General features: G+C 47.9%; 1 protein-coding gene across 1 annotated transcript in view; it reads left to right on the forward strand.

The window, feature by feature from the left end:
- LOC128302969 (uncharacterized) overlaps nucleotides 1-12548 on the forward strand; it is a 224654-nt gene extending 212106 nt beyond the window's left edge. Inside the window, 5 exon segments of the mRNA XM_053039821.1 lie at nucleotides 719-1223; nucleotides 5655-5805; nucleotides 5896-6690; nucleotides 7133-9612; nucleotides 10179-12548. Of these exon segments, the coding sequence (XP_052895781.1) occupies nucleotides 719-1223; nucleotides 5655-5805; nucleotides 5896-6690; nucleotides 7133-9612; nucleotides 10179-10418 (4171 nt within the window). The 3' untranslated portion in view covers nucleotides 10419-12548.
- The last annotated feature ends 12470 nt before the right edge of the window (nucleotides 12549-25018 follow it).

Raw genomic sequence — 25018 nt, forward strand, 5'->3', positions numbered from 1 at the left:
GTTGCATGGCGATTGCATAAGCATAACATGCGAACACACAACACCCATCGTTCACACACGTGCTTGTGTGTCTGACCACTACCACCACCACCACCCTGTCCGTGTTGGAGAAGACGGCGGTGCACGGTGTAGTTGAAGCTGTGCTGCTGAGAGTGTGTGGATAGAATGAGTCAGTAGCTGATAATAGCCGGGAAGTGATGTATCTTGTCAAGTGATCGTCACGATCCACTTGTTTGAAAAGAATGCCGATCATTGTTCCCTCCAGTTGTGGTTAGTGCATAATGCTAAATAAGTTTACTCGCGCGCAAAACACATATGGCGCAGCACGGGAAAAACATTACCGATGGAGCTTGGTTTAGCTAGCAACCGCCAGGAAGGGGATTGATTTCCTCCGTGTTTTCGGCGGCACGACCACTGGTTGTCGTCGGTCCGGTACAATTAGCGCATCTGTATGCGAACGAAGCACCTTCATTAGTGTCACGGTTGTACGTTGAAATGTGATTGATGTGGAGGAGGTGGCAAGGAATAAATTAACGCTCCCATCAGCTTTGCTAGAACTAATCGGAATATTCGTTCAGTGCAGCATAAACAATAATTGCCGCTCCATGGTTGGGGTGGTCGGTGGTGCAGCACAAACCGGTCCTTCCAAACCCCACCAAACGTCACCCCAGTGCTGATTATTAAAACATTTCTTTCCTTTGCTTTTTCCTTTCCACAGGTACAAGCAGCAACAGTTGATTAAAAGCAAAAGCCAATCCGAGCTTGCCACCTTCATACCGGCGTCGGCAATCATCTATCACAACACGGCAAATGTACCATCGCCAGGATTGACGCACGGTGGTAACAGCAGCAACGACAGTAGTAATGCACCCGCCCTCGGTGGCATTGCACCACCACCAGCAACACTAGCGACGACGACACCACTCGGCAGCGCACCATCCTCCTTGCCGGCGACCTACTATCACGAGCAAAACAACAACCATCACAGCTTCGGGCACGGTTCCGGCCAGCAGGAGAACGAAGATTTTCGCTTCCCAGCGTTCGGTGCGTTGCGCCGGTGTTTGACCGAGGAAATGCGCCCGGACCAGGACGGTGCGATGGTGAAGAGTGTCTCCATCGCCGAACGGCTGGCGGCACTGAAGAAAAGCGGTGAGGACGATTGGCGCAAGCGCGTCTCCAAGAAGGATGTGCCCGACGATGTGCGGCGGGAAAACCTTGTCAATGTGAGTACGAATTGCTTTTCGGCTTTCCGGTGTGTCTCCACCGTGGTGTAACGCTTTCGATGTGTACGGCGGATAGTATACTTTTAGGCGCTTAACCGGTGTAACGGTCCCTCTGCGAGATGCGAGATCGTTTTATATGGAGAAGCAACGTTACGCTGCGGATTTAATTTCCAAAACAAGGTGGAATTTTGATGATCCGAGCTGAACGTTAACCTTGAACGTTTGCTCACATCCTCGTTCTTCAATCCACCTTTTCCCCCAACTTCGATCGGAAGCAACAACCAGTTTGTGGTTGGCGGTTTCAGTGGTTTGGTTCGTTCCCGAACTTATGCTTCTTCGGTTATGTTATGCAGCGTGCCTTCTTCAATCGACCAGCAGCGCTTCAAATATTCGTTTGGAATTCGCATTAAGATTGGATGCGAACACTCGTGCTTGCTGAAACTTTATTCGGATCGAGTTTGCATGTTAATTTGCATTTTAATTGTTTGCGCATTGGCTTTGGAAACAAGGCTCCATTAGAGCTCGGAGTGCAAATAAGCATGGGCACAGCAAGAGCACTTACTGTGATCGTCTGCACATACGAATCCGCTGCTGTTTGTTGTCTAGATCGTCTAGAACATAGATCGCGAACGGCGGCGAAGCATCCAAACGGAGGATTCGCTACGGATCGCTTCAGTTACGAATGGGGAATATTTGATTACTTTCCTTTTACGTCGAGCCGTTAGAAGCGCTAAGAAACGTGCAGAGATGTAATGTCTGCCGTTTGTTGCCATCACCATCGGGTGTGTCCATCACCGGTACAAAACAAACGAATGCATTTATCTTTGAATGCAACGCTCGTCTACAGCGCCCCGTAGCAATGGGGCCCTTCGCAGTGGTTCCCTGCGGGGCAATGATCAATGTTTCTCATTTGTTGCCCGTTGTATTTCGACGTTTGGAATGCTAGTCTTATTCATCGAATCTCTACGCTGTAGTACAACACGAAGTTCCACGATCGGATTTAGGAACAAAAAATCCATCTTCTGTTGTGAGCGTTTATTGATTCACCTGCATCAATCTGTAGTCATCGCCGCACCCGTGGTGGTAGTATTCGTAGCTCACCGGCACTACCAGATAAGATAGCAAAACACTCAAACACAACCGAACAACAGCGCACAGTGATGCCGAGGTGCATCATCAATCAAGTGCAAACAACGTACAAGCGACGCAAACCTTAGGCGCAACACGCGCACGAAGACAGAGCTCTCGAGCCCGATGATTACTCAGTATCGACCGGTATGATGGCATCCCACAGCCTTCCCTTTCCCGTCGGGACCCTCCCGTATCAGCTCCGGCGTTTGTAGCAGTGTCCAGCGAACTCTAGCAGCATATCAGCACACAAGCGGACAGAGTAAACCCCGTGTTTGTTTGTGTGCTCACTCGTACGGCGAGCGGATTCCAACCAAAACAACGGCGGTAAAAACGCACTCGTGCTAAGACTCGTTAGCCGCAAACGCGACGGTACGGCGCAAACTGGTTCAGTTGTATCCTGTTCGCGCTCGGTTGCTGACGCGTGCGCGGAATCCGATGGTGCTCGTCTTGGAACGAAAAGAAACAAAACACACGCAAAAGCGGGGCAACGGTAGAAACAAACGGCGACGGGTGGTTTTGAATTTCGCGGAACCACCGCTTATTAAGCGGCAGAAGTGAGAGTTGGCGCGAAACCTTTGGTAAAACTTCCTCCTCCGTGCAGCATGAATCATCCGCTGGTGTTCAATGATGCCAGCCGAGCCGGCGGCATCAGCTATTGGGCAGAAGCGATCGCTCTCGGAATTCGCTTCGCAACGTTTCTGCAAACGTTAGTCATCCCTTTGCTGTTGGCGATCGGTGTGCAGTTTGTGGTGGTGTTTTACAACCGCACACGCCGCGAGGCTCAGCGACAGCTTCAACAGCACGTAGATGCGCTCCAGCAGAACCGGCAACGGTTGATAGAGGAGATCAAGCTCGATCTGCTCCGGACGCTAAACAAAGGAACGAAGGAGTCTGACGCGACGAGTGAAACATTCACTGTCACTGCAAACACATCCAGCGCGGAATGTGGCTGCGGTGCCACCGTACACAAGCAACCGGCAGATCGGCCGGGACCGATTGCAGAGCAAAGGCTAACGTCCACATCGCCTGCAGACAATGATGGCACTACGAACAGATCTAATCAGAGTGCGGCAGAACGGCGACCGGTGTCCTCTGTGAACGCCAACGAGTGGACGTCCCGCCGGTTGGATCGCAAAGAGTGCAGCAACATTGTGAATGAAATCATTTATCAAATTCAATCAGGCCCACGAAGCGCGGAAGATGGCATCAGGCCGGTGAAGAGTGCAGTTCTAGAGGGTAGTGGCAGCAGTAGGGGTGGTGCTCTTCGAGCGGGCAATGCGGAAGATTCAGCTGTGCTCCGGGACGTTCATAAGCGAAACGTAGTGGCCCGCATGAAAACGCTCTTTGAGCAAACTCCCGAGCGACCCAAGCACTCCACGAAGCTTGCTCCGACTCCGGAGAGGTCAGCCGGACCCCCGAAAGAGACAACACTGAGACATTTCAGCAGTGTGGTGAACATTCTACGACGGAATGAACCGGCCCCGTACCCGTCGCGTACGACCAGTGCTAGCTTGGAGAATTTACGACCCACCGGTGGACAGTTTCTGAAGTCGTCGTCCGAGCCACCAACCGTGATCAGACTGCGGCGTCGTATACGGTCACAGCACAGTCTTTCCGAGTCGGTGGAAGACATTTTGGAATCGGAACGCTTCTCCAAGCGACTGTCGCAATATTCCATCAGCGATCTGCTCGGGGAGGAAGAGTCGGATAGTGGCAGGAGTCTAACAGATCGGTACAGTGGTGAAGTGAAGTCGTCCGCAGGCGTTCCCTACGATCGTGTATCGCGAGGTCTCAAGACGCTGTCCACATTTTCCCTGTCCGAGCTGCTCCAGGATGAAGAGACGCAAGTCGATGGGACGGAGGAACCGGAAGTGGTACTACGCAGATCGAAACCATCGGCAACGCCCGCCACATATCGGAACGCCGTCGATAACATTGAGCAAATTCTAATTGCGGAAAACCTATCGAAAGATTACTGGAAGTACTCCATCTCGAACCTGCTCGATTGTATGGAGGAGGGAGAAGATGGCGGTGGCGGTGTGGTATCGCTCAAGGAATATACTCAACGCGGCGCCAAGCACCCGTACAGCACTTAAGCACCCCCTCCTCACTGTACCTTGTAAGCATATCTTTGTGCCAAGGGCCACAGAGGTTGCGGGTGTTGCTGGAGGAGGAGCTGTTCGAAAGTCATCCCCGCCAGGGGCTTAAGACTGATAGTAGGCGAGAGCTGTGTCGCCACGGTGCTGAGGATATCCTACCTGGACGCAAACAGCGAGCTGAGGGGTAACGGATAGATATCGTGTCAAGGCAGCTAGAGTTTTTGAGGGTGAACAAAACAAAACGAGAGTCAATTCCGTAAAGGGCTGTGATTGGATTTATTGTAGTTGCGCCAATGTGTTGTTGCAGCAGCATGCGCGTGATGGAGCATTATTTTTTTTTATTGTTTGCAACCGTAAGCCGTAAGTCCGCAGCGAGTGACGTAAGCTAGCTAGTATCAAGGTGATAAATCGCTGCAAAACCCAAGACGACGGACGTGAAGGTGTTGGATTGTACAAGGAAGCGGATACCTCTTCAAGTATATTCTACTACTACAACTTTATCGACGTGACGGTGGACGGTGCGATGTCGGGTTTGGAGGCAGGTAATTGAAACGGATGGGGAGGTGCGGCCGGTTTTTCCGATTTGTACGGTGTGTGACCTTTCAGGTCATATTTCAATTGGCAATCAGTGTCTTCCTCTCCACTCTAATGACACGATTAAGAGCGTGTCGTTATGAGTTATCGAACCATGCGGAACCCATTAATGGGGGAGATATAAAAAGTTGGTTGAAAATTGGCTACCACGCCCAACGACATCGCCGATTCGGTGCCACGATCAGGCAATAGAGCAAACGCGTACGATGGCAGTTATCGTACCGCGCGACACTATGACCCACGGACGGCGTTTAACCTCTCCGCGCGAGAAGCCAAGCCAAGTAGACGAGAAAATTGGACGCAGTTGCAGAGTGGGACCCGGTCCGATATGCGATACACGAACGTCATTTAACGGCATTAATTTCTTAATTACCCGTGACTGTAATGATGGATGATGATCATGATATTGTGCGATTGCATTGCTTTATGTCTTTGTCTTTCTCCATCCGTATCTTCGCCTTATCGCTGATGGGGATGGCATTCGCGATACTTTACGCCCTTCTCGTCACTGAAGAGGTCTCTCTCTCTCTTTACTATTTCGCATGCGTTTCTAAACAGATAACGATTGTCTAACACTAACACCTACCGCTTCCGTTGTCGTTTGCAGAATGCACTCATCGTTGCCAAGTCCCACGAGAGCCCAGTGAAGAACAACTCACCGCGACCGTTCAGTCGGCCGGCGGACCTGGAGGGTGGAAACATATCCGACCGGTTGGGTAAGATCAAAACGTCGTCGGAAAATTGGAAAAATCGTATCGGTAAGTGTGGGGCCCCGGCGGTGGAGGTTTCTCGTGCCAGAATGTAAGATTTGTTGGACAAACCTCAATTGCAATCCTTTCCATTTGCAGAACTATCCGATGCGACCAACTTCACCGTTGCGGGCCGTATGGCCGCAACGAAATCACCCAAGCTACCGTTCATCAAGTCGGACACGAAGCAATCACCCGCCATGAATGTGTTCCGCAGCGTTAATCCACCGCTGCTCGGGCTCGCGAAAAGTCCCTCGATGATGGTGTCCTCGGTGGTCACGTCGTCGACCGTGTACGGCCAACCGCCGCAGCAGCACCAGCCGCCAGCGGCACCAACGTACGGTTCCCGACCTACCAGTGTACCGGCACAACAATTTTCTAGTCCCTCGCCGGCCATGTTGCAGCAACAGAGCCACCAGCACCAGCACCGCGTCGTCGAAAGTCTCATGAAGCGGAGCATAAGCGTGCCGGGTGTACCGACCGGTGATCTCAAGACGCATGCCACCGGCTCGAAGGTGTCCATTCCGAAGCTGGATGACGAAAGCTTTGGTTCGTTCTTCGGTAAGGTCACCACACCGAACGGCGCCGGTCCGTTGGGTGCCGGTTACTCCGGTACGCTACTGGCCACCACCGGCACCATCAGCAGCAGCAGCAGCATCAGCAGTACGCTGAACAGCAGCACGGCAGAGGTAACGATCGGCGATCTCGACACACTCAAGACTACCGGCGAGAAGCTGTCGCACAAGAAGGTGGTCCAGGGCCCGCGGGGTCGGCGTGCCATGTCGCGAAACCCGCTCAAAACGCTCGCCGCCCGTGACGACCTGCAGACGGAGTACACCGAAATAAAGACAGGTATCGCCGACAAGGAGATGCGAAGACTTAAACTAGAAGCAAGTAAGTGTAAGCAACCTGCCCTCTGCTCCTTCGTACCTTGAGTGTGTACTAGTGCGTGTATGTGTGCTTGTGTGCGTGTGTTTGCGCGTGCTCTTGTGTGTGTGTGTTGCAGCAACAGTGGTCTAACATCTCGCGCTCATATGAGCGTGATCCTTTCGCCTATCGAAGGATTTGTTTTCGGATGGTGTGTGCGGTGTTGGACGCCTAACGTGCGCTGCACCCCACTACCGCAAACTCCCCTCTTCTTACTTACACCCTAATGTTGCCTGCTCAATGCACGAACCAACTTCCTCTTAACCCTTGTGTCCCAACCGAATCATGGCTAACCTGGCTGGCATGGTGTGGCAATTTGCCGTGTCCGTGCCCCGTTTCTTTGTGTTTTCTTTTCTTCTTTTTCTCCTCCCACCATTCCACAACCTACCCCATCTCTCTCTCTCTCTAGTTGCCAAAAGTAGCAATCTGGCCGTAGAAGCGCTAGCCGGCTTAGCGTCCGTTGAAGATTTCAAATCGGTCAGTCTCAAGTCTAGCACGCTGCCGCTGAATCAGTCGTTTGTCCCGTACAAACCGCTGATGTTGCTGCAGGTGAAGGGTCGTCGGCATGCGCAGACGCGCCTGGTCGAGCCGGTGGCCCGCTCGGTGAATCGGGGCGATTGCTTCATCCTCGTCACGGCCGACCGGCTGTACGCCTTTTTCGGCCAGTACGCGAACGTGATCGAGCGGTCGCGGTGCAAGGAAATCTGCGAACAGATCGTGCGCGACAAGGATCTCGGGTGCGGGGCAACGGCGGTAACGCTGCTGGGCGACGGCGGGAGCAGCGGGGCGGGCAGACAGGCGCGCGAATTCTGGCAACTGCTCGGGCGCGGCCAGGAAGATGAGGGAGCGGAAGTGTGCGATTCGGGGCACGCCGACGAGGACGAGCTGTTCGAGTCGTGCCTGATCGAGACGAACATGGTGTACGAGTACGGGGATGATGCGCTGGTACCGGTGGAAGAGTACTGGGGTGCGATACCGAAGATAGCGATGTTGGATCCGCGCAAGGTGCTGGTGTTCGATTTCGGCTCGGAGCTGTACGTGTGGAGCGGCAAGAATGCTCCGTCGGAGGGTAAGCGGGCGGCACTGCGGCTGGCGCAGGAGATGTACGGCGCGGGGTACAGTTACGAGGACTGTCAGCTGAATCCGCTCAACTTTGCTGAACTGGCCGGCGATCGGCAGCGGGACGCGAGACGCTTGTCGAAGATGGGCAACAGTCGACCGGAATGGGCACTGATCGCGCGCGTTACCCAGCACATGGAGACGGTACTGTTCCGCGAGAAGTTCCTCGATTGGCCGGACGTGACGGTACACTTCCGGGAGGAGTACACGCACGGTGCCGGTGATGGAACGAGTCCGATCGGTGCCGACATTAAGCCGCTGGACGGCAACCAACTGTACCGGGGGAACGAACCCTACCAGGAACCGAACCTGGTGCTGGAGAACTCCAACCTCGGGCGGGGCGATTTCTACTACGACCACGACTCGATGCGACACTTCGACGTGCGCACCACCTCCGTGACGCAGTGGGAAATCGACGAGTACGAGTACAAGGAGATCGACGGTACGTCGCGTGGGCATTTTTACGCGGACGAAAGCTACACCGTGCGCTGGATGTATCAGATCAGCGTGACGGTGCGTGAGCTAAGCGGCAAGGTGTCGAACCGTAGCACCGTCGTTGGCCGGGACCGGTGCGCTTACTTCTGCTGGCACGGCAAGGATGCGTCCGCTAATGAGAAGGGTGCGGCGGCCCTGCTGACGGTCGAGCTGGACAAGGAGAAGGGTGCGCAGGTGCGGGTAGCCCAGGGCCAAGAGACGGCCGCGTTCGTGCGCCTGTTTGAGGTTATGTTCATTCACCGCAGCAAGCGGGTGCCGAAGAACGCCTGGCGTCTGTACATGATCACGGGCAACTGTCCGGAGGAGACGATGTGCACCGAGGTGGAGGGTTGCAGTATGCGTCAATTGCGCTCTCGGGCCACAATGCTGCTGGTGCACGGTGAACGGGGACGCGTGCTGCTCTGGCAGGGCTGTAAAGCACTACCGCACGCCCGGGAAGTGGCCGCCAATGTGTTGCGTGTCGTGCTCGACCAAAAGTGTCCGGAGCTGTTCGATGAAACGCTATCGAACCTATCGTCCGCCGTGGTCGATGAAGGTCACGAGACAACCGAATTTTTCGACGCGGTTGGTGGACAAAATCGTCACCATTATCACAGTTTGCTCGGTTCCGAGCAGGGTTACGACTTTACGCCACGCATCTTCCATCTAACGAGCATCAACAATGGTAACTTCGAGGCGACGGAACTGCACTGTGCGTTGCGCACGAAAGATCGCCCGACGGCGTATCCGTTCCGGCAGGAGGATCTCTACACCGCCCGCCAGCCGACGATCTTCCTCATCGACAATGGACACGTACTGTGGCTGTGGCAGGGTTGGTGGCCGAATGGTGACGAGACGGGTAGCGATAGTGGTAGCGGTGGTGAAACGTACCACAGCAGCTTTGATAGTAACCGGTCGGGTGAGAACCGGTGGCAGGTGGAGCGACGTGTCGCGATGGAAACGGCCGTCTCATACTGGAAGGCAAAGCAGCAGAAGCAGCAGAATAACGGGCACGACGAGGCGCGTGTGGTCAACGGGAATGGGGACGATGCCGCCCGTCTAACCTCAACCACAGTCACGGATGAGAATGGGAATGATGAGGGTATCGATGAGGTTGATGCGAAACCGTACGCTGCGCCGGTTTCTGCGGTGCAGGAAAAACAGCACCCGGAAGAACTAGTCACCAATGATAATGTGAATGGATTCGTCGTATGGGCCGGTCTGGAACCGCTCGAATTCATTGCCATGTTCCCGGAGTGGACCGAACGGGACGATGTAGCAGAAATTAATGTGCAGGTAGGTGTACTACTACTAGCAGGCATTGTCCGGGTGCCTTTACTATCCGGTAGATGCACATTGCATTAGGTTCTCTCCACCCCAAGGTTTGTATAACTGGCGACCGATGTTTGAGATCGCTTTCTCCTCCACTCAACTCCGATCGCAAGCGACACCACCGGTGTTGGTAAGCCTTCAATGAAACAAGCTTCAATGTGCTTTCTTTTGCTGTTGAATGTGTCAAACACCCTTCATGTCATACATCTCCCCCCTGGTTGCGTATCGTGATCGATGTGCTATTTTCCTTTTTGTTGTTTTTTTTTGGCCTAGATCCGTTTTAACACGCTACCAATCCGTGATCCGGATCGCGGATCGTTCGTGAAAAGCTCCCTGTTGGTTTTAACTCTGCTTTCAATACGATGTATGCCTCCCAAGACAACCGTTTCGCGTTTGTGCGTAAACTTGAGTAATTTGTTGTTTTTATTTCTTTCTGTTACACGCCTCTCGATTGTTCTGAGCAAATTGTTGCATTGATTGTGGATATTTTGCGCACACAACTAACATGCTTTTGTTTGCACTCATTTTAGGATGGTCGTAAATCGACACCGCAACCAATATACGACAGTCTGTCGCTGCTGTCCCGCAAGGAGTACCCGTTGGCCGTGCTGCTCGAACGGCCACTGCCGGAAGGTGTCGACCCGACCCGGCTCGAGCTGTACCTGCACGAGCAGGACTATCCGGAAGCGGTCGGTCTCACCAAATCCGAGTACGATCAGCTGCCCGCCTGGAAGCAGACGAAGCTGAAGAAGGAACGTGGTCTATTCTAGAAGGCGCAACGTTAATGTCAATGTCCTCGTCTAAAGCCATAGAGAAGAACGAACCGAGGGTAGGGCATATGTATGTGTTTGTTTTGAATAGGAGATTAGAAATTTGTTAGGTCAGCGATGTTCCCAACTTCTATTTTCCTTCCCGTACAGCCTGTGTAGGGCTGCTGCTGTGTGCTATGATATTATTACAATTTGCGCGTGTCGAACCTTTCCCAGCAGGGAGAACATTTGGAATTCGTTCAGTTTTTGGGATTTTCAAGCAGCAAAGCGCAACCACAAATGAGCAAGCGGTTCAACAAGATATATCAATCAAGTTTTGTTAGCATTAGCCACCGTCTGTTCCGTATTTTTTTTTATTTAATTGATACCCGTTTAAAATGTATACCTACGTTTTGTGTGTTTTATTTTTATGAGCGCGACAACAAAACAAAAAAAAAAAGTCACAGGTGTGTTGTTGACACGAGATAGCAAGAGACGTGGCTACTAGTTCATTTACAGTTGTGTTCGTTTTACTATTTTCTTTAATAATTTAATATATAAATCGTTTATCTTATCCGCCCGTCTAGCAACAAACACGGGCCTGTTTCACTCATTATAAAAACGCAAAGCGGCAAAGAAAGACTCGTGACTGTATTTGGTTGGGTGGTGTATGCGAATGGATAATTTTGTTTTGTTCTCTCGCTTCTCCCATTTGCAATACACTCAACGCGCGTTTTGTCCTTTGTCGCGGTCATCGCTGTAGATATGTTTCTCATCTCATTTATCGTTAGATTTTGCACCAGCTCTTTATTTGTTGTTAGGTTTTTGTTTGTGCGTTGTTGCGTTCAACTGCGTTTCACCTGCTAGTTTACCCGTACCACATGTAAAGTGTTCTGTTGTTGCGGTTTTTGACTCGGTGGTGCTTTTAGTTTGTTGTGCGAGTTGCTAACGACGACCTCCTTACCTTATTTATGACACGAAAGCGAAACACGAACCCATGTTTGTTGTATAGAGGAACAAGGATGGATTTCTTACGGATAGCCCACGAGGGAAGGAATCGATGCAGGGAAACAGGGAATTACAATGCAAGTACTTAATACGATCACCAAGAAGGTGTCCAAAAAATGTTAAGGTAGGGTGGATGGGATAGAGTTCCTCTTCTCATCACCCAAGGGTACATTAAAATTTGGAATAGAATCCGCGCGCAGTAATCATAATCCGTGTATACTCTTTGTAGTTAACCGACTGCTAAGTATGGACAGCGTCTTTACTATATGTATTGATATTGATTTGTTTTCCTTTTCCCCACTTTTGCGTTAGAAGCAAGTATACAACACTGGGAACGAAAAACAAAAACCTTAAAGAAGATTTCATTAATGGGCAAACAGCAAGAAACAGCTAGTAACTGGTGCGTGCGAATGTGAATTTTGTAGTGTGTAATGGAAGGGAAAAAGAGAAGAAGTGTGAAGAAGATGGAAGAAACCCAACATATATACAAGTACGTTTATATAACTTATACAAAACAAGAAGAAAAAAAGCATTAAGTAAAACGATGGTAAACAGATAGAAACACGCGGTCACAGTCATATTACATGTAAAACACGTATGTAGAACGAATACGCTAAAGAATGATGTTTGTGTGTTGTGTGTGCGTGTGGAAGCAAGCAGTTATTTGTTTTATTTGTGGTCCTTCAAATACAAAACAATCGAAATCAACGCTTGCTCTGATGCTGAAGGCAACAGCATAAGGTGCGCCTGTTGTTGGGAGCAACAGAGAGCCGATACAAACACACAAAGTAGGCGGTGGTAGGAATGCTAGGAAAGGACATTCATAGCTGACTGCGATTGCATGTTTGTTTGCGATTCCCGCTTAACCACGATCAAAAGGGTCATGAACACTACGCGTGTGTAAAATAGAGAACCGTGCTTTTTTGTACTGATTTTGACCCATCCCAAAGGTGTACTGTCGTGTACCCAAGCGAGATTTTGTCAACCACGGACACCACCAACAAAATCACACAATTCGCTCGCCCCGTAAAGGAATATAAGGATGTAGCAGTAGCAAGCGGTGTAATGGAAATGTGTGGTGCAATACGCAGCGAAAATGTAAAGCCAAATAAAAACAAACAAAAACATGTGAGAGAAAAGTGTGTTCGGTAAAAAAGTGGGTAATGTGTTTTATTTTTTTAGCACGTTTATAAGCCGTGTTTACCAACCCGCATGTTTATCACCCGTATTCGAATCGGACGGAAATTTTATCCGTTTTGCGACGGCGTCGATAGCTTCGCGTATGGGTAACAAGCGTGGAAAGTTGGAGGCGTCATCTACGTGTAAGAATGAGAAGCTATTTTCGATACAGTGGCATCTATATGTAAGAATAAAAAGCTCGTTTTGATACAGTGTCATCTATGTGTAAGAATGAGAAGCTCTTGAAGCTACAGTGTCATCTATATGTAAGAATGAAGAGCTCTTTTCAATACCTCTTTTCAAACCAACTTCAGCATGTTTATACCCGTGATCGGATAGAAATTTTATCCCGAAAATCGAAAAAGTAACAGAAGCGAAGAACACGCGTGGAGGTAACATTTTATTAATTTTCACACCAATTTCAGCATGTTTATACCCGTGATCGGATACTTCGATCGGACGGAAATTTTATCCCGAAAATCGTAAACGTAACAGGAGCGAAGAATACGCGTGGAGGTAACATTTAATAAATTTTCTAACCAACTGGTTTTCTGTTTTCAGATTTCCGATACCAGGAGAGCATGTTTCTCAAGAGGTAACACCTGGTACCAGCCGAGTACCAAGATGTTGCACGACACATGTTGCACAACACATGTTGCGCAACATATGTTGCATAACATCTGGCATGCAACATATGTTGCGCAACACATGTTGCGCAACATTTGGCATGCAACATCTTACATGCAACAACTTGGGATTGCAACTACCGGGATGCGCGTGATTTGTGCTTGCTCGGCTGGTACCAGGTGTCACCTCTTGAAAACCATGCTCTCCTGGTATCGGAAATCTGAAAACAGCTGGTTTGTATGGAAAGTTAGTGTTTAAACATTGCATACCTTACGGCGGAAAGCTAGTCGCAAAGATAGTGTATAAAAATTGCATACCTTTCGGTGGTTTTCGAGCTAAATTGCTGTACTAGGTGCTCCCTCTTCCGTGGATGCTCTCCTAGTACTATACATTGGGAAACTGGTCGTTTTCGACGCAGTTTCTCGGTGGTTTTTGGTCATGCTCTGATACCAGGAGAGCATCCAACGCAGGAGGATGCTTTTTCCGTGTCAATCGAGACAGAAAACTCGCCAAACATGACCAGTTTTTAAGGCTCCTGATACCAGGAGAGCATCCAACGCAGGAGGATGCTTTTTCCGTGTCGGTCGAGACAGAAAACTCGCCAAACATGACCAGTTTTTCAAGCTCCTGATACCAGGAGAGCATCCAACGCAGGAGGATGCTTTTTCCGTGCCAATCGAGACAGAAAACTCTCCAAAAATGAGCAGTTTTTCAAGCTCCTGATACCAGGAGAGCATCCAACGCAGGAGGATGCTTTTTCCGTGCCAATCGAGACAGAAAACTCTCCAAAAATGAGCAGTTTTTCAAGCTCCTGATACCAGGAGAGCATCCAACGCAGGAGGATGCTTCTTCCGTGTCGTTCGAGACAGAAAACTCGCCAAAAATTACCAGTTTTCAAACAAGATTTCTGTCTCGATTGCCTCGGGAAGAAGCATCCTCCTGCGTTGGATGCTCTCCTGGTATCAGATCCTGAAAAACTGCTCATTTTTGGCGAGTTTTCTGTCTCGATTGACACGGAAAAAGCATCCTCCTGCGTTGGATGCTCTCCTTGTATCAGGAGCTTGAAAAACTGCTCATTTTTGGCGAGTTTTCTGTCTCAACCGACACGGAAAAAGCATCCTCCTGCGCAGTGGAGAATCAATCCCCTTTGAGGCCCAGGGCGGAATTTTTCAAGGGGGGCCCATAATTTTGCTACGGCATTATCGGTGTTAGGGAGATGTACTTCAAACATGATGTAACAACACCAGCAAAGTCTCGGAAAGAAAGCTCCCTTGCGTACATCTCAGAGTTCTGTTGCGTAGCCCTGTAAACGGGCTTAGTAAGCTACTCTATATATAAACGTTTGTATGCGCTAAGGAGAACCATAACGCCACTACTTGGATCACATTTTCTACGATTTACGTACATTAACGATTCCTGATTAGTCCAGCGCCTGCTACGATTTTTCGCCTAAGGTACAGTTTTCAATCGGTTTACTTCACGGTAACAATCAGAGAAATTTCTTAGAAACCTGTTTCGCTCATGTTGAAGATTTAGGCGATGAACAACACAATTAATTTCAGATTTACGAAACCAGGAAAGCATGTTTTTCAAGAGGTGACACCTGCAGTGTGGAATAAATTTGCACATCACTATTGCATTGCATACTAACAAATTCGTGAGAGCGATCGCTAGTGTAAGGAAGATGGATGAAACGGAAAGCATCCTTTATTTCGCTCAAACTTTCCGTCGGCTGGTACGAAATTCCATACAAAACCAGCTGTTTTCAGCTTTCCGATACCAGGAGAGCATACCACGGAAGAGGAAGCACCTAGTACAGCAATTTTGCTCGAAAACCGCCGAAAAACTGCGTCGAAAACTACCAGTTTCAGAATGTTTAGTACCAGGAGAGTATCCACGGAAGAGGTAGCACCTAGTACAGCAATTTTGGTCGAAAACCGCCGAAAGGTATGCAATGTTTAAACACTAACTTTCCCGTTGATCGTGAAAAATTTTCTTCGAAAACTACCAGTTTCCGAATTTAAAGTACCAGGAGAGCATGCACGGAAGAGGTAGCTCCTGGTACTGCGCCGTAAGGTATGCAATGTTTATACACCAACTTTGCAACCAACTTGCAACGCAATGCGCCGTAAGGTATGCAATGTTTATACACTAACCTTGCAACCAACTTGCAATGCAAGTTTGGTGCATGCAAGAAATTTGCAGCAAGATGGCGCCCAACGTCGTACTTGCATGCAAGCTTGCATGCAAACTTGCATGCAAGTTCTTGCAAGCAAATTCTTGCATGCAAACTTGCATGCAAGTTTGCATGCAAGTTCTTGTATGCAAGTTCTTGCATGCAAGTTCTTGTATGCAAGTTCTTGTATGCAAGTTCTTGCATGCAAGTTCTTGTATGCAAGTTCTTGCATGCAAGTTCTTGCATGCAAGTTCTTGCATGCAAGTTCTTGTATGCAAACTTGCATACAAACTAGCATGCAAGTTCTTGCATGCAAGTTCTTGCATGCAAACTTGCATACAAACTTGCATACAAACTTGCATGCAAGTTTGCATGCAAGAATTTGCTTGCAAGAACTTGCATGCAAGTTTGCATGCAAGCTTGCATGCAAGTTTGTTGCATGCAAGTACGAAGTTGGGCGCCATCTTGCGCGCCATCTTGCTGCAAGTTTTTTGCTTGCACCAAAATTGCATTGCAAGTTGGTTGCAAGGTTAGTGAATAAACATTGCATACCTTACGGCGCATTGCGTTGCAAGTTGGTTGCAAAGTTAGTGTTTAAACATTGCATACCTTTCGGCGGTTTTCGTACTAGGTGCTACCTTTTCCGTTGTATGCTCTCCTGGTACTATACATTCGGAAACTGGTAGTTTTCGACGCAGTTTTTCGGTGGTTTTCGAGCAAAATTGCTGTACTACGTGCTCCCTCTTCCGTGGATGCTCTCCTGGTACTATACATTCGGAAACTGGTAGTTTTCGACGCAGTTTTTCGGTGGTTTTCGAGCAAAATTGCTGTACTACGTGCTCCCTCTTCCGTGGATGCTCTCCTGGTACTTTAAATTCGGAAACTGGTAGTTTTTGAAGCAGTTTTTCGGTGGTTTTCGAGCAAAATTGCTGTACTAGGTGCTACCTCTTCCGTGGTATGCTCTCCTGGTACTTTAAATTCGGAAACTGGTAGTTTTCGACGCAGGTTTTTGGTGGTTTTTGAGCAAAATTGCTGTACTAGGTGCTACTTCTTCCGTGGTATGCTCTCCTGGTACTATACATTCGGAAACTGGTAGTTGTCGACGCAGTTTTTCGGTGGTTTTCGAGCAAAATTGCTGTACTACGTGCTCCCTCTTCCGTGGATGCTCTCCTGGTACTATACATTCGGAAACTGGTAGTTTTCGACGCAGTTTTTCGGTGGTTTTCGAGCAAAATTGCTGTACTACGTGCTCCCTCTTCCGTGGATGCTCTCCTGGTACTATACATTCGGAAACTGGTAGTTTTAGACGCAGTTTTTTGGTGGTTTTCGAGCAAAATTTCTGTACTAGGTGCTACCTCTTCCGTGGATGCTCTCCTGGTACTATACATTCGGAAACTGGTAGTTTTAGACGCAGTTTTTCGGTGGTTTTCGAGCAAAATAGCTGTACTAGGTGCTACCTCTTCCGTGGTATGCTCTCCTGGTACTAAACATTCGGAAACTGGTAGTTTTCGACGCAGTTTTTCGGTGGTTTTCGAGCAAAATTGCTGTACTACGTGCTCCCTCTTCCGTGGATGCTCTCCTGGTACTATACATTCGGAAACTGGTAGTTTTCGACGCAGTTTTTCGGTGGTTTTCGAGCAAAATAGCTGTTCTAGGTGCTACCTCTTCCGTGGTATGCTCTCCTGGTGCTAAACATTCGGAAACTGGTAGTTTTCGACGCAGTTTTTCGGTGGTTTTCGAGCAAAATAGCTGTACTAGGTGCTACCTCTTCCGTGGTATGCTCTCCTGGTACTATACATTCGGAAACTGGTAGTTTTCGACGCGGATTTTCAGTGGTTTTCGAGCAAAATTGCTGTACTAGGTGCTACCTCTTCCGTGGTATGCTCTCCTGGTACTAAACATTCGGAAACTGGTAGTTTTCGACGCAGGTTTTTGGTGGTTTTTGAGCAAAATTGCTGTACTAGGTGCTACTTCTTCCGTGGTATGCTCTCCTGGTACTATACATTCGGAAACTGGTAGTTTTCGACGCAGGTTTTTGGTGGTTTTTGAGCAAAATAGCTGTACTAGGACCTACCTCTTCCGTGGTATGCTCTCCTGGTACTATACATTCGGAAACTGGTAGTTTTCGACGCAGTTTTTCGGTGGTTTTCGAGCAAAATAGCTGTTCTAGGTGCTACCTCTTCCGTGGTATGCTCTCCTGGTACTAAACATTCGGAAACTGGTAGTTTTCGACGCAGGTTTTTCGGTGGTTTTCGAGCAAAATTGCTGTACTAGGTGCTACTTCTTCCGTGGTATGCTCTCCTGGTACTATACATTCGGAAACTGGTAGTTTTCGACGCGGATTTTCAGTGGTTTTCGAGCAAAATTGCTGTACTAGGTGCTACTTCTTCCGTGGTATGCTCTCCTGGTACTATACATTCGGAAACTGGTAGTTTTCGACGCAGTTTTTCGGTGGTTTTCGAGCAAAATTGCTGTACTACGTGCTCCCTCTTCCGTGGATGCTCTCCTGGTACTATACATTCGGAAACTGGTAGTTTTCGACGCAGTTTTTCGGTGGTTTTCGAGCAAAATTTCTGTACTAGGTGCTACCTCTTCCGTGGTATGCTCTCCTGGTACTATACATTCGGAAACTGGTAGTTTTAGACGCAGTTTTTCGGTGGTTTTCGAGCAAAATAGCTGTACTAGGTGCTCCCTCTTCCGTGGATGCTCTCCTGGTACTATACATTCGGAAACTGGTAGTTTTTGACGCAGTTTTTCGGTGGTTTTCGAGCAAAATTGCTGTACTAGGTGCTACTTCTTCCGTGGTATGCTCTCCTGGTACTATACATTCGGAAACTGGTAGTTTTCGACGCGGATTTTCAGTGGTTTTCGAGCAAAATTGCTGTACTAGGTGCTACTTCTTCCGTGGTATGCTCTCCTGGTACTATACATTCGGAAACTGGTAGTTTTCGACGCAGTTTTTCGGTGGTTTTCGAGCAAAATTGCTGTACTACGTGCTCCCTCTTCCGTGGATGCTCTCCTGGTACTATACATTCGGAAACTGGTAGTTTTCGACGCAGTTTTTCGGTGGTTTTCGAGCAAAATTTCTGTACTAGGTGCTCCCTCTTCCGTGGATGCTCTCCTGGTACTATACATTCGGAAACTGGTAGTTTTAGACGCAGTTTTTCGGTGGTTTTCGAGCAAAATTTCTGTACTAGGTGCTACCTCTTCCGTGGTATGCTCTCCTGGTACTATACATTCGGAAACTGGTAGTTTTAGACGCAGTTTTTCGGTGGTTTTCGAGCAAAATTTCTGTACTAGGTGCTACCTCTTCCGTGGTATGCTCTCCTGGTACTATACATTCGGAAACTGGTAGTTTTCGACGCAGTTTTTCGGTGGTTTTCGAGCAAAATTTCTGTACTAGGTGCTACCTCTTCCGTGGATGCTTTCTTGGTACTATACATTCGGAAACTGGTAGTTTTCGACGCGGGTTTTCGATGGTTTTTGAGCAAAATAGCTGTACTAGGTGCTTCCTCTTCCGTGGTATGCTCTCCTGGTACTATACATTCGGAAACTGGTAATTTTCGACGCAGTTTTTCGGTGGTTTTGGAGCAAAATAGCTGTACTAGGTGCTACCTCTTCCGTGGTATGCTCTCCTGGTACTAAACATTCGGAAACTGGTAGTTTTCGACGCAGTTTTTCAGTGGTTTTCGAGCAAAATAGCTGTACTAGGTGCTACTTCTTCCGTGGTATGCTCTCCTGGTACTATACATTCGGAAACTGGTAGTTTTCGACGCGGATTTTCAGTGGTTTTCGAGCAAAATTGCTGTACTAGGTGCTACCTCTTCCGTGGTATGCTCTCCTGGTACTAAACATTCGGAAACTGGTAGTTTTCGACGCAGGTTTTTGGTGGTTTTTGAGCAAAATTGCTGTACTAGGTGCTACTTCTTCCGTGGTATGCTCTCCTGGTACTATACATTCGGAAACTGGTAGTTTTCGACGCAGGTTTTTGGTGGTTTTTGAGCAAAATTGCTGTACTAGGTGCTACTTCTTCCGTGGTATGCTCTCCTGGTACTATACATTCGGAAACTGGTAGTTTTCGACGCAGGTTTTTGGTGGTTTTTGAGCAAAATTGCTGTACTAGGTGCTACCTCTTCCGTGGTATGCTCTCCTGGTACTAAACATTCGGAAACTGGTAGTTTTCGACGCAGGTTTTCGGTGGTTTTCGAGCAAAATAGCTGTACTAGGAGCTACCTCTTCCGTGGTATGCTCTCCTGGTACTATACATTCGGAAACTGGTAGTTTTCGACGCAGTTTTTCGGTGGTTTTGGAGCAAAATAGCTGTACTAGGTGCTACCTCTTCCGTGGATGCGCTCCTGGTACTATACATTCGGAAACTGGTAGTTTTCGACGCAGTTTTTCGGTGGTTTTCGAGCAAAATTGCTGTACTAGGTGCTACTTCTTCCGTGGTATGCTCTCCTGGTACTATACATTCGGAAACTGGTAGTTTTCGACGCGGATTTTCAGTGGTTTTCGAGCAAAATTGCTGTACTAGGTGCTACCTCTTCCGTGGTATGCTCTCCTGGTACTAAACATTCGGAAACTGGTAGTTTTAGACGCAGGTTTTTGGTGGTTTTTGAGCAAAATTGCTGTACTAGGTGCTACTTCTTCCGTGGTATGCTCTCCTGGTACTATACATTCGGAAACTGGTAGTTTTCGACGCAGGTTTTTGGTGGTTTTCGAGCAAAATTGCTGTACTAGGTGCTACTTCTTCCGTGGTATGCTCTCCTGGTACTATACATTCGGAAACTGGTAGTTTTCGACGCAGGTTTTTGGTGGTTTTTGAGCAAAATTGCTGTACTAGGTGCTACCTCTTCCGTGGTATGCTCTCCTGGTACTATACATTCGGAAACTGGTAGTTTTAGACGCAGTTTTTCGGTGGTTTTCGAGCAAAATAGCTGTACTAGGAGCTACCTCTTCCGTGGTATGCTCTCCTGGTACTATACATTCGGAAACTGGTAGTTTTCGACGCAGTTTTTCGGTGGTTTTCGAGCAAAATAGCTGTACTAGGTGCTACCTCTTCCGTGGTATGCTCTCCTGGTACTATACATTCGGAAACTGGTAGTTTTCGACGCGGATTTTCAGTGGTTTTCGAGCAAAATTGCTGTACTAGGTGCTACCTCTTCCGTGGTATGCTCTCCTGGTACTAAACATTCGGAAACTGGTAGTTTTCGACGCAGGTTTTCGGTGGTTTTCGAGCAAAATAGCTGTACTAGGAGCTACCTCTTCCGTGGTATGCTCTCCTGGTACTATACATTCGGAAACTGGTAGTTTTTGACGCAGTTTTTCGGTGGTTTTCGAGCAAAATTGCTGTACTAGGTGCTACTTCTTCCGTGGTATGCTCTCCTGGTACTATACATTCGGAAACTGGTAGTTTTAGACGCAGTTTTTCGGTGGTTTTTGAGCAAAATTGCTGTACTAGGTGCTACTTCTTCCGTGGTATGCTCTCCTGGTACTATACATTCGGAAACTGGTAGTTTTAGACGCAGTTTTTCGGTGGTTTTCGAGCAAAATAGCTGTACTAGGTGCTACTTCTTCCGTGGTATGCTCTCCTGGTACTATACATTCGGAAACTGGTAGTTTTTGACGCAGTTTTTCGGTGGTTTTCGAGCAAAATTGCTGTACTAGGTGCTACTTCTTCCGTGGTATGCTCTCCTGGTACTATACATTCGGAAACTGGTAGTTTTAGACGCAGTTTTTCGGTGGTTTTCGAGCAAAATAGCTGTACTAGGTGCTACTTCTTCCGTGGTATGCTCTCCTGGTACTATACATTCGGAAACTGGTAGTTTTTGACGCAGTTTTTCGGTAGTTTTCGAGCAAAATAGCTGTACTAGGTGCTACTTCTTCCGTGGTATGCTCTCCTGGTACTATACATTCGGAAACTGGTAGTTTTCGACGCAGGTTTTTGGTGGTTTTTGAGCAAAATTGCTGTACTAGGTGCTACTTCTTCCGTGGTATGCTCTCCTGGTACTATACATTCGGAAACTGGTAGTTTTCGACGCAGTTTTTCGGTGGTTTTCGAGCAAAATTGCTGTACTAGGTGCTACTTCTTCCGTGGTATGCTCTCCTGGTACTATACATTCGGAAACTGGTAGTTTTCGACGCAGTTTTTCAGTGGTTTTTGAGCAAAATTGCTGTACTAGGTGCTACCTCTTCCGTGGTATGCTCTCCTGGTACTAAACATTCGGAAACTGGTAGTTTTCGACGCAGGTTTTTGGTGGTTTTTGAGCAAAATTGCTGTACTAGGTGCTACCTCTTCCGTGGTATGCTCTCCTGGTACTATACATTCGGAAACTGGTAGTTTTCGACGCAGTTTTTCGGTGGTTTTCGAGCAAAATTGCTGTACTAGGTGCTACTTCTTCCGTGGTATGCTCTCCTGGTACTATACATTCGGAAACTGGTAGTTTTCGACGCGGATTTTCAGTGGTTTTCGAGCAAAATTGCTGTACTAGGTGCTACCTCTTCCGTGGTATGCTCTCCTGGTACTAAACATTCGGAAACTGGTAGTTTTCGACGCAGGTTTTTGGTGGTTTTTGAGCAAAATTGCTGTACTAGGTGCTACCTCTTCCGTGGTATGCTCTCCTGGTACTATACATTCGGAAACTGGTAGTTTTCGACGCAGGTTTTCGGTGGTTTTCGAGCAAAATAGCTGTACTAGGAGCTACCTCTTCCGTGGTATGCTCTCCTGGTACTATACATTCGGAAACTGGTAGTTTTTGACGCAGTTTTTCGGTGGTTTTCGAGCAAAATTGCTGTACTAGGTGCTACTTCTTCCGTGGTATGCTCTCCTGGTACTATACATTCGGAAACTGGTAGTTTTAGACGCAGTTTTTCGGTGGTTTTCGAGCAAAATTTCTGTACTAGGTGCTACCTCTTCCGTGGTATGCTCTCCTGGTACTATACATTCGGAAACTGGTAGTTTTAGACGCAGTTTTTCGGTGGTTTTCGAGCAAAATTTCTGTACTAGGTGCTACTTCTTCCGTGGTATGCTCTCCTGGTACTATACATTCGGAAACTGGTAGTTTTAGACGCAGTTTTTCGGTGGTTTTCGAGCAAAATAGCTGTACTAGGTGCTACTTCTTCCGTGGTATGCTCTCCTGGTACTATACATTCGGAAACTGGTAGTTTTTGACGCAGTTTTTCGGTAGTTTTCGAGCAAAATAGCTGTACTAGGTGCTACCTCTTCCGTGGATGCTTTCTTGGTACTATACATTCGGAAACTGGTAGTTTTCGACGCAGTTTTTCGGTGGTTTTCGAGCAAAATTTCTGTACTAGGTGCTACCTCTTCCGTGGATGCTTTCTTGGTACTATACATTCGGAAACTGGTAGTTTTCGACGCGGGTTTTCGATGGTTTTTGAGCAAAATAGCTGTACTAGGTGCTTCCTCTTCCGTGGTATGCTCTCCTGGTACTATACATTCGGAAACTGGTAATTTTCGACGCAGTTTTTCGGTGGTTTTGGAGCAAAATAGCTGTACTAGGTGCTACCTCTTCCGTGGTATGCTCTCCTGGTACTAAACATTCGGAAACTGGTAGTTTTCGACGCAGTTTTTCAGTGGTTTTCGAGCAAAATAGCTGTACTAGGTGCTACTTCTTCCGTGGTATGCTCTCCTGGTACTATACATTCGGAAACTGGTAGTTTTCGACGCGGATTTTCAGTGGTTTTCGAGCAAAATTGCTGTACTAGGTGCTACCTCTTCCGTGGTATGCTCTCCTGGTACTAAACATTCGGAAACTGGTAGTTTTCGACGCAGGTTTTTGGTGGTTTTTGAGCAAAATTGCTGTACTAGGTGCTACTTCTTCCGTGGTATGCTCTCCTGGTACTATACATTCGGAAACTGGTAGTTTTCGACGCAGGTTTTTGGTGGTTTTTGAGCAAAATTGCTGTACTAGGTGCTACTTCTTCCGTGGTATGCTCTCCTGGTACTATACATTCGGAAACTGGTAGTTTTCGACGCAGGTTTTTGGTGGTTTTTGAGCAAAATTGCTGTACTAGGTGCTACCTCTTCCGTGGTATGCTCTCCTGGTACTAAACATTCGGAAACTGGTAGTTTTCGACGCAGGTTTTCGGTGGTTTTCGAGCAAAATAGCTGTACTAGGAGCTACCTCTTCCGTGGTATGCTCTCCTGGTACTATACATTCGGAAACTGGTAGTTTTCGACGCAGTTTTTCGGTGGTTTTGGAGCAAAATAGCTGTACTAGGTGCTACCTCTTCCGTGGATGCGCTCCTGGTACTATACATTCGGAAACTGGTAGTTTTCGACGCAGTTTTTCGGTGGTTTTCGAGCAAAATTGCTGTACTAGGTGCTACTTCTTCCGTGGTATGCTCTCCTGGTACTATACATTCGGAAACTGGTAGTTTTCGACGCGGATTTTCAGTGGTTTTCGAGCAAAATTGCTGTACTAGGTGCTACCTCTTCCGTGGTATGCTCTCCTGGTACTAAACATTCGGAAACTGGTAGTTTTAGACGCAGGTTTTTGGTGGTTTTTGAGCAAAATTGCTGTACTAGGTGCTACTTCTTCCGTGGTATGCTCTCCTGGTACTATACATTCGGAAACTGGTAGTTTTCGACGCAGGTTTTTGGTGGTTTTCGAGCAAAATTGCTGTACTAGGTGCTACTTCTTCCGTGGTATGCTCTCCTGGTACTATACATTCGGAAACTGGTAGTTTTCGACGCAGGTTTTTGGTGGTTTTTGAGCAAAATTGCTGTACTAGGTGCTACCTCTTCCGTGGTATGCTCTCCTGGTACTATACATTCGGAAACTGGTAGTTTTAGACGCAGTTTTTCGGTGGTTTTCGAGCAAAATAGCTGTACTAGGAGCTACCTCTTCCGTGGTATGCTCTCCTGGTACTATACATTCGGAAACTGGTAGTTTTCGACGCAGTTTTTCGGTGGTTTTCGAGCAAAATAGCTGTACTAGGTGCTACTTCTTCCGTGGTATGCTCTCCTGGTACTATACATTCGGAAACTGGTAGTTTTCGACGCGGATTTTCAGTGGTTTTCGAGCAAAATTGCTGTACTAGGTGCTACCTCTTCCGTGGTATGCTCTCCTGGTACTAAACATTCGGAAACTGGTAGTTTTCGACGCAGGTTTTCGGTGGTTTTCGAGCAAAATAGCTGTACTAGGAGCTACCTCTTCCGTGGTATGCTCTCCTGGTACTATACATTCGGAAACTGGTAGTTTTTGACGCAGTTTTTCGGTGGTTTTCGAGCAAAATTGCTGTACTAGGTGCTACTTCTTCCGTGGTATGCTCTCCTGGTACTATACATTCGGAAACTGGTAGTTTTAGACGCAGTTTTTCGGTGGTTTTTGAGCAAAATTGCTGTACTAGGTGCTACTTCTTCCGTGGTATGCTCTCCTGGTACTATACATTCGGAAACTGGTAGTTTTAGACGCAGTTTTTCGGTGGTTTTCGAGCAAAATAGCTGTACTAGGTGCTACTTCTTCCGTGGTATGCTCTCCTGGTACTATACATTCGGAAACTGGTAGTTTTTGACGCAGTTTTTCGGTGGTTTTCGAGCAAAATTGCTGTACTAGGTGCTACTTCTTCCGTGGTATGCTCTCCTGGTACTATACATTCGGAAACTGGT

The sequence above is a fragment of the Anopheles moucheti genome, chromosome 3, assembly GCF_943734755.1.
Source record: "Anopheles moucheti chromosome 3, idAnoMoucSN_F20_07, whole genome shotgun sequence".
Lineage (NCBI taxonomy): Eukaryota > Metazoa > Arthropoda > Insecta > Diptera > Culicidae > Anopheles > Anopheles moucheti.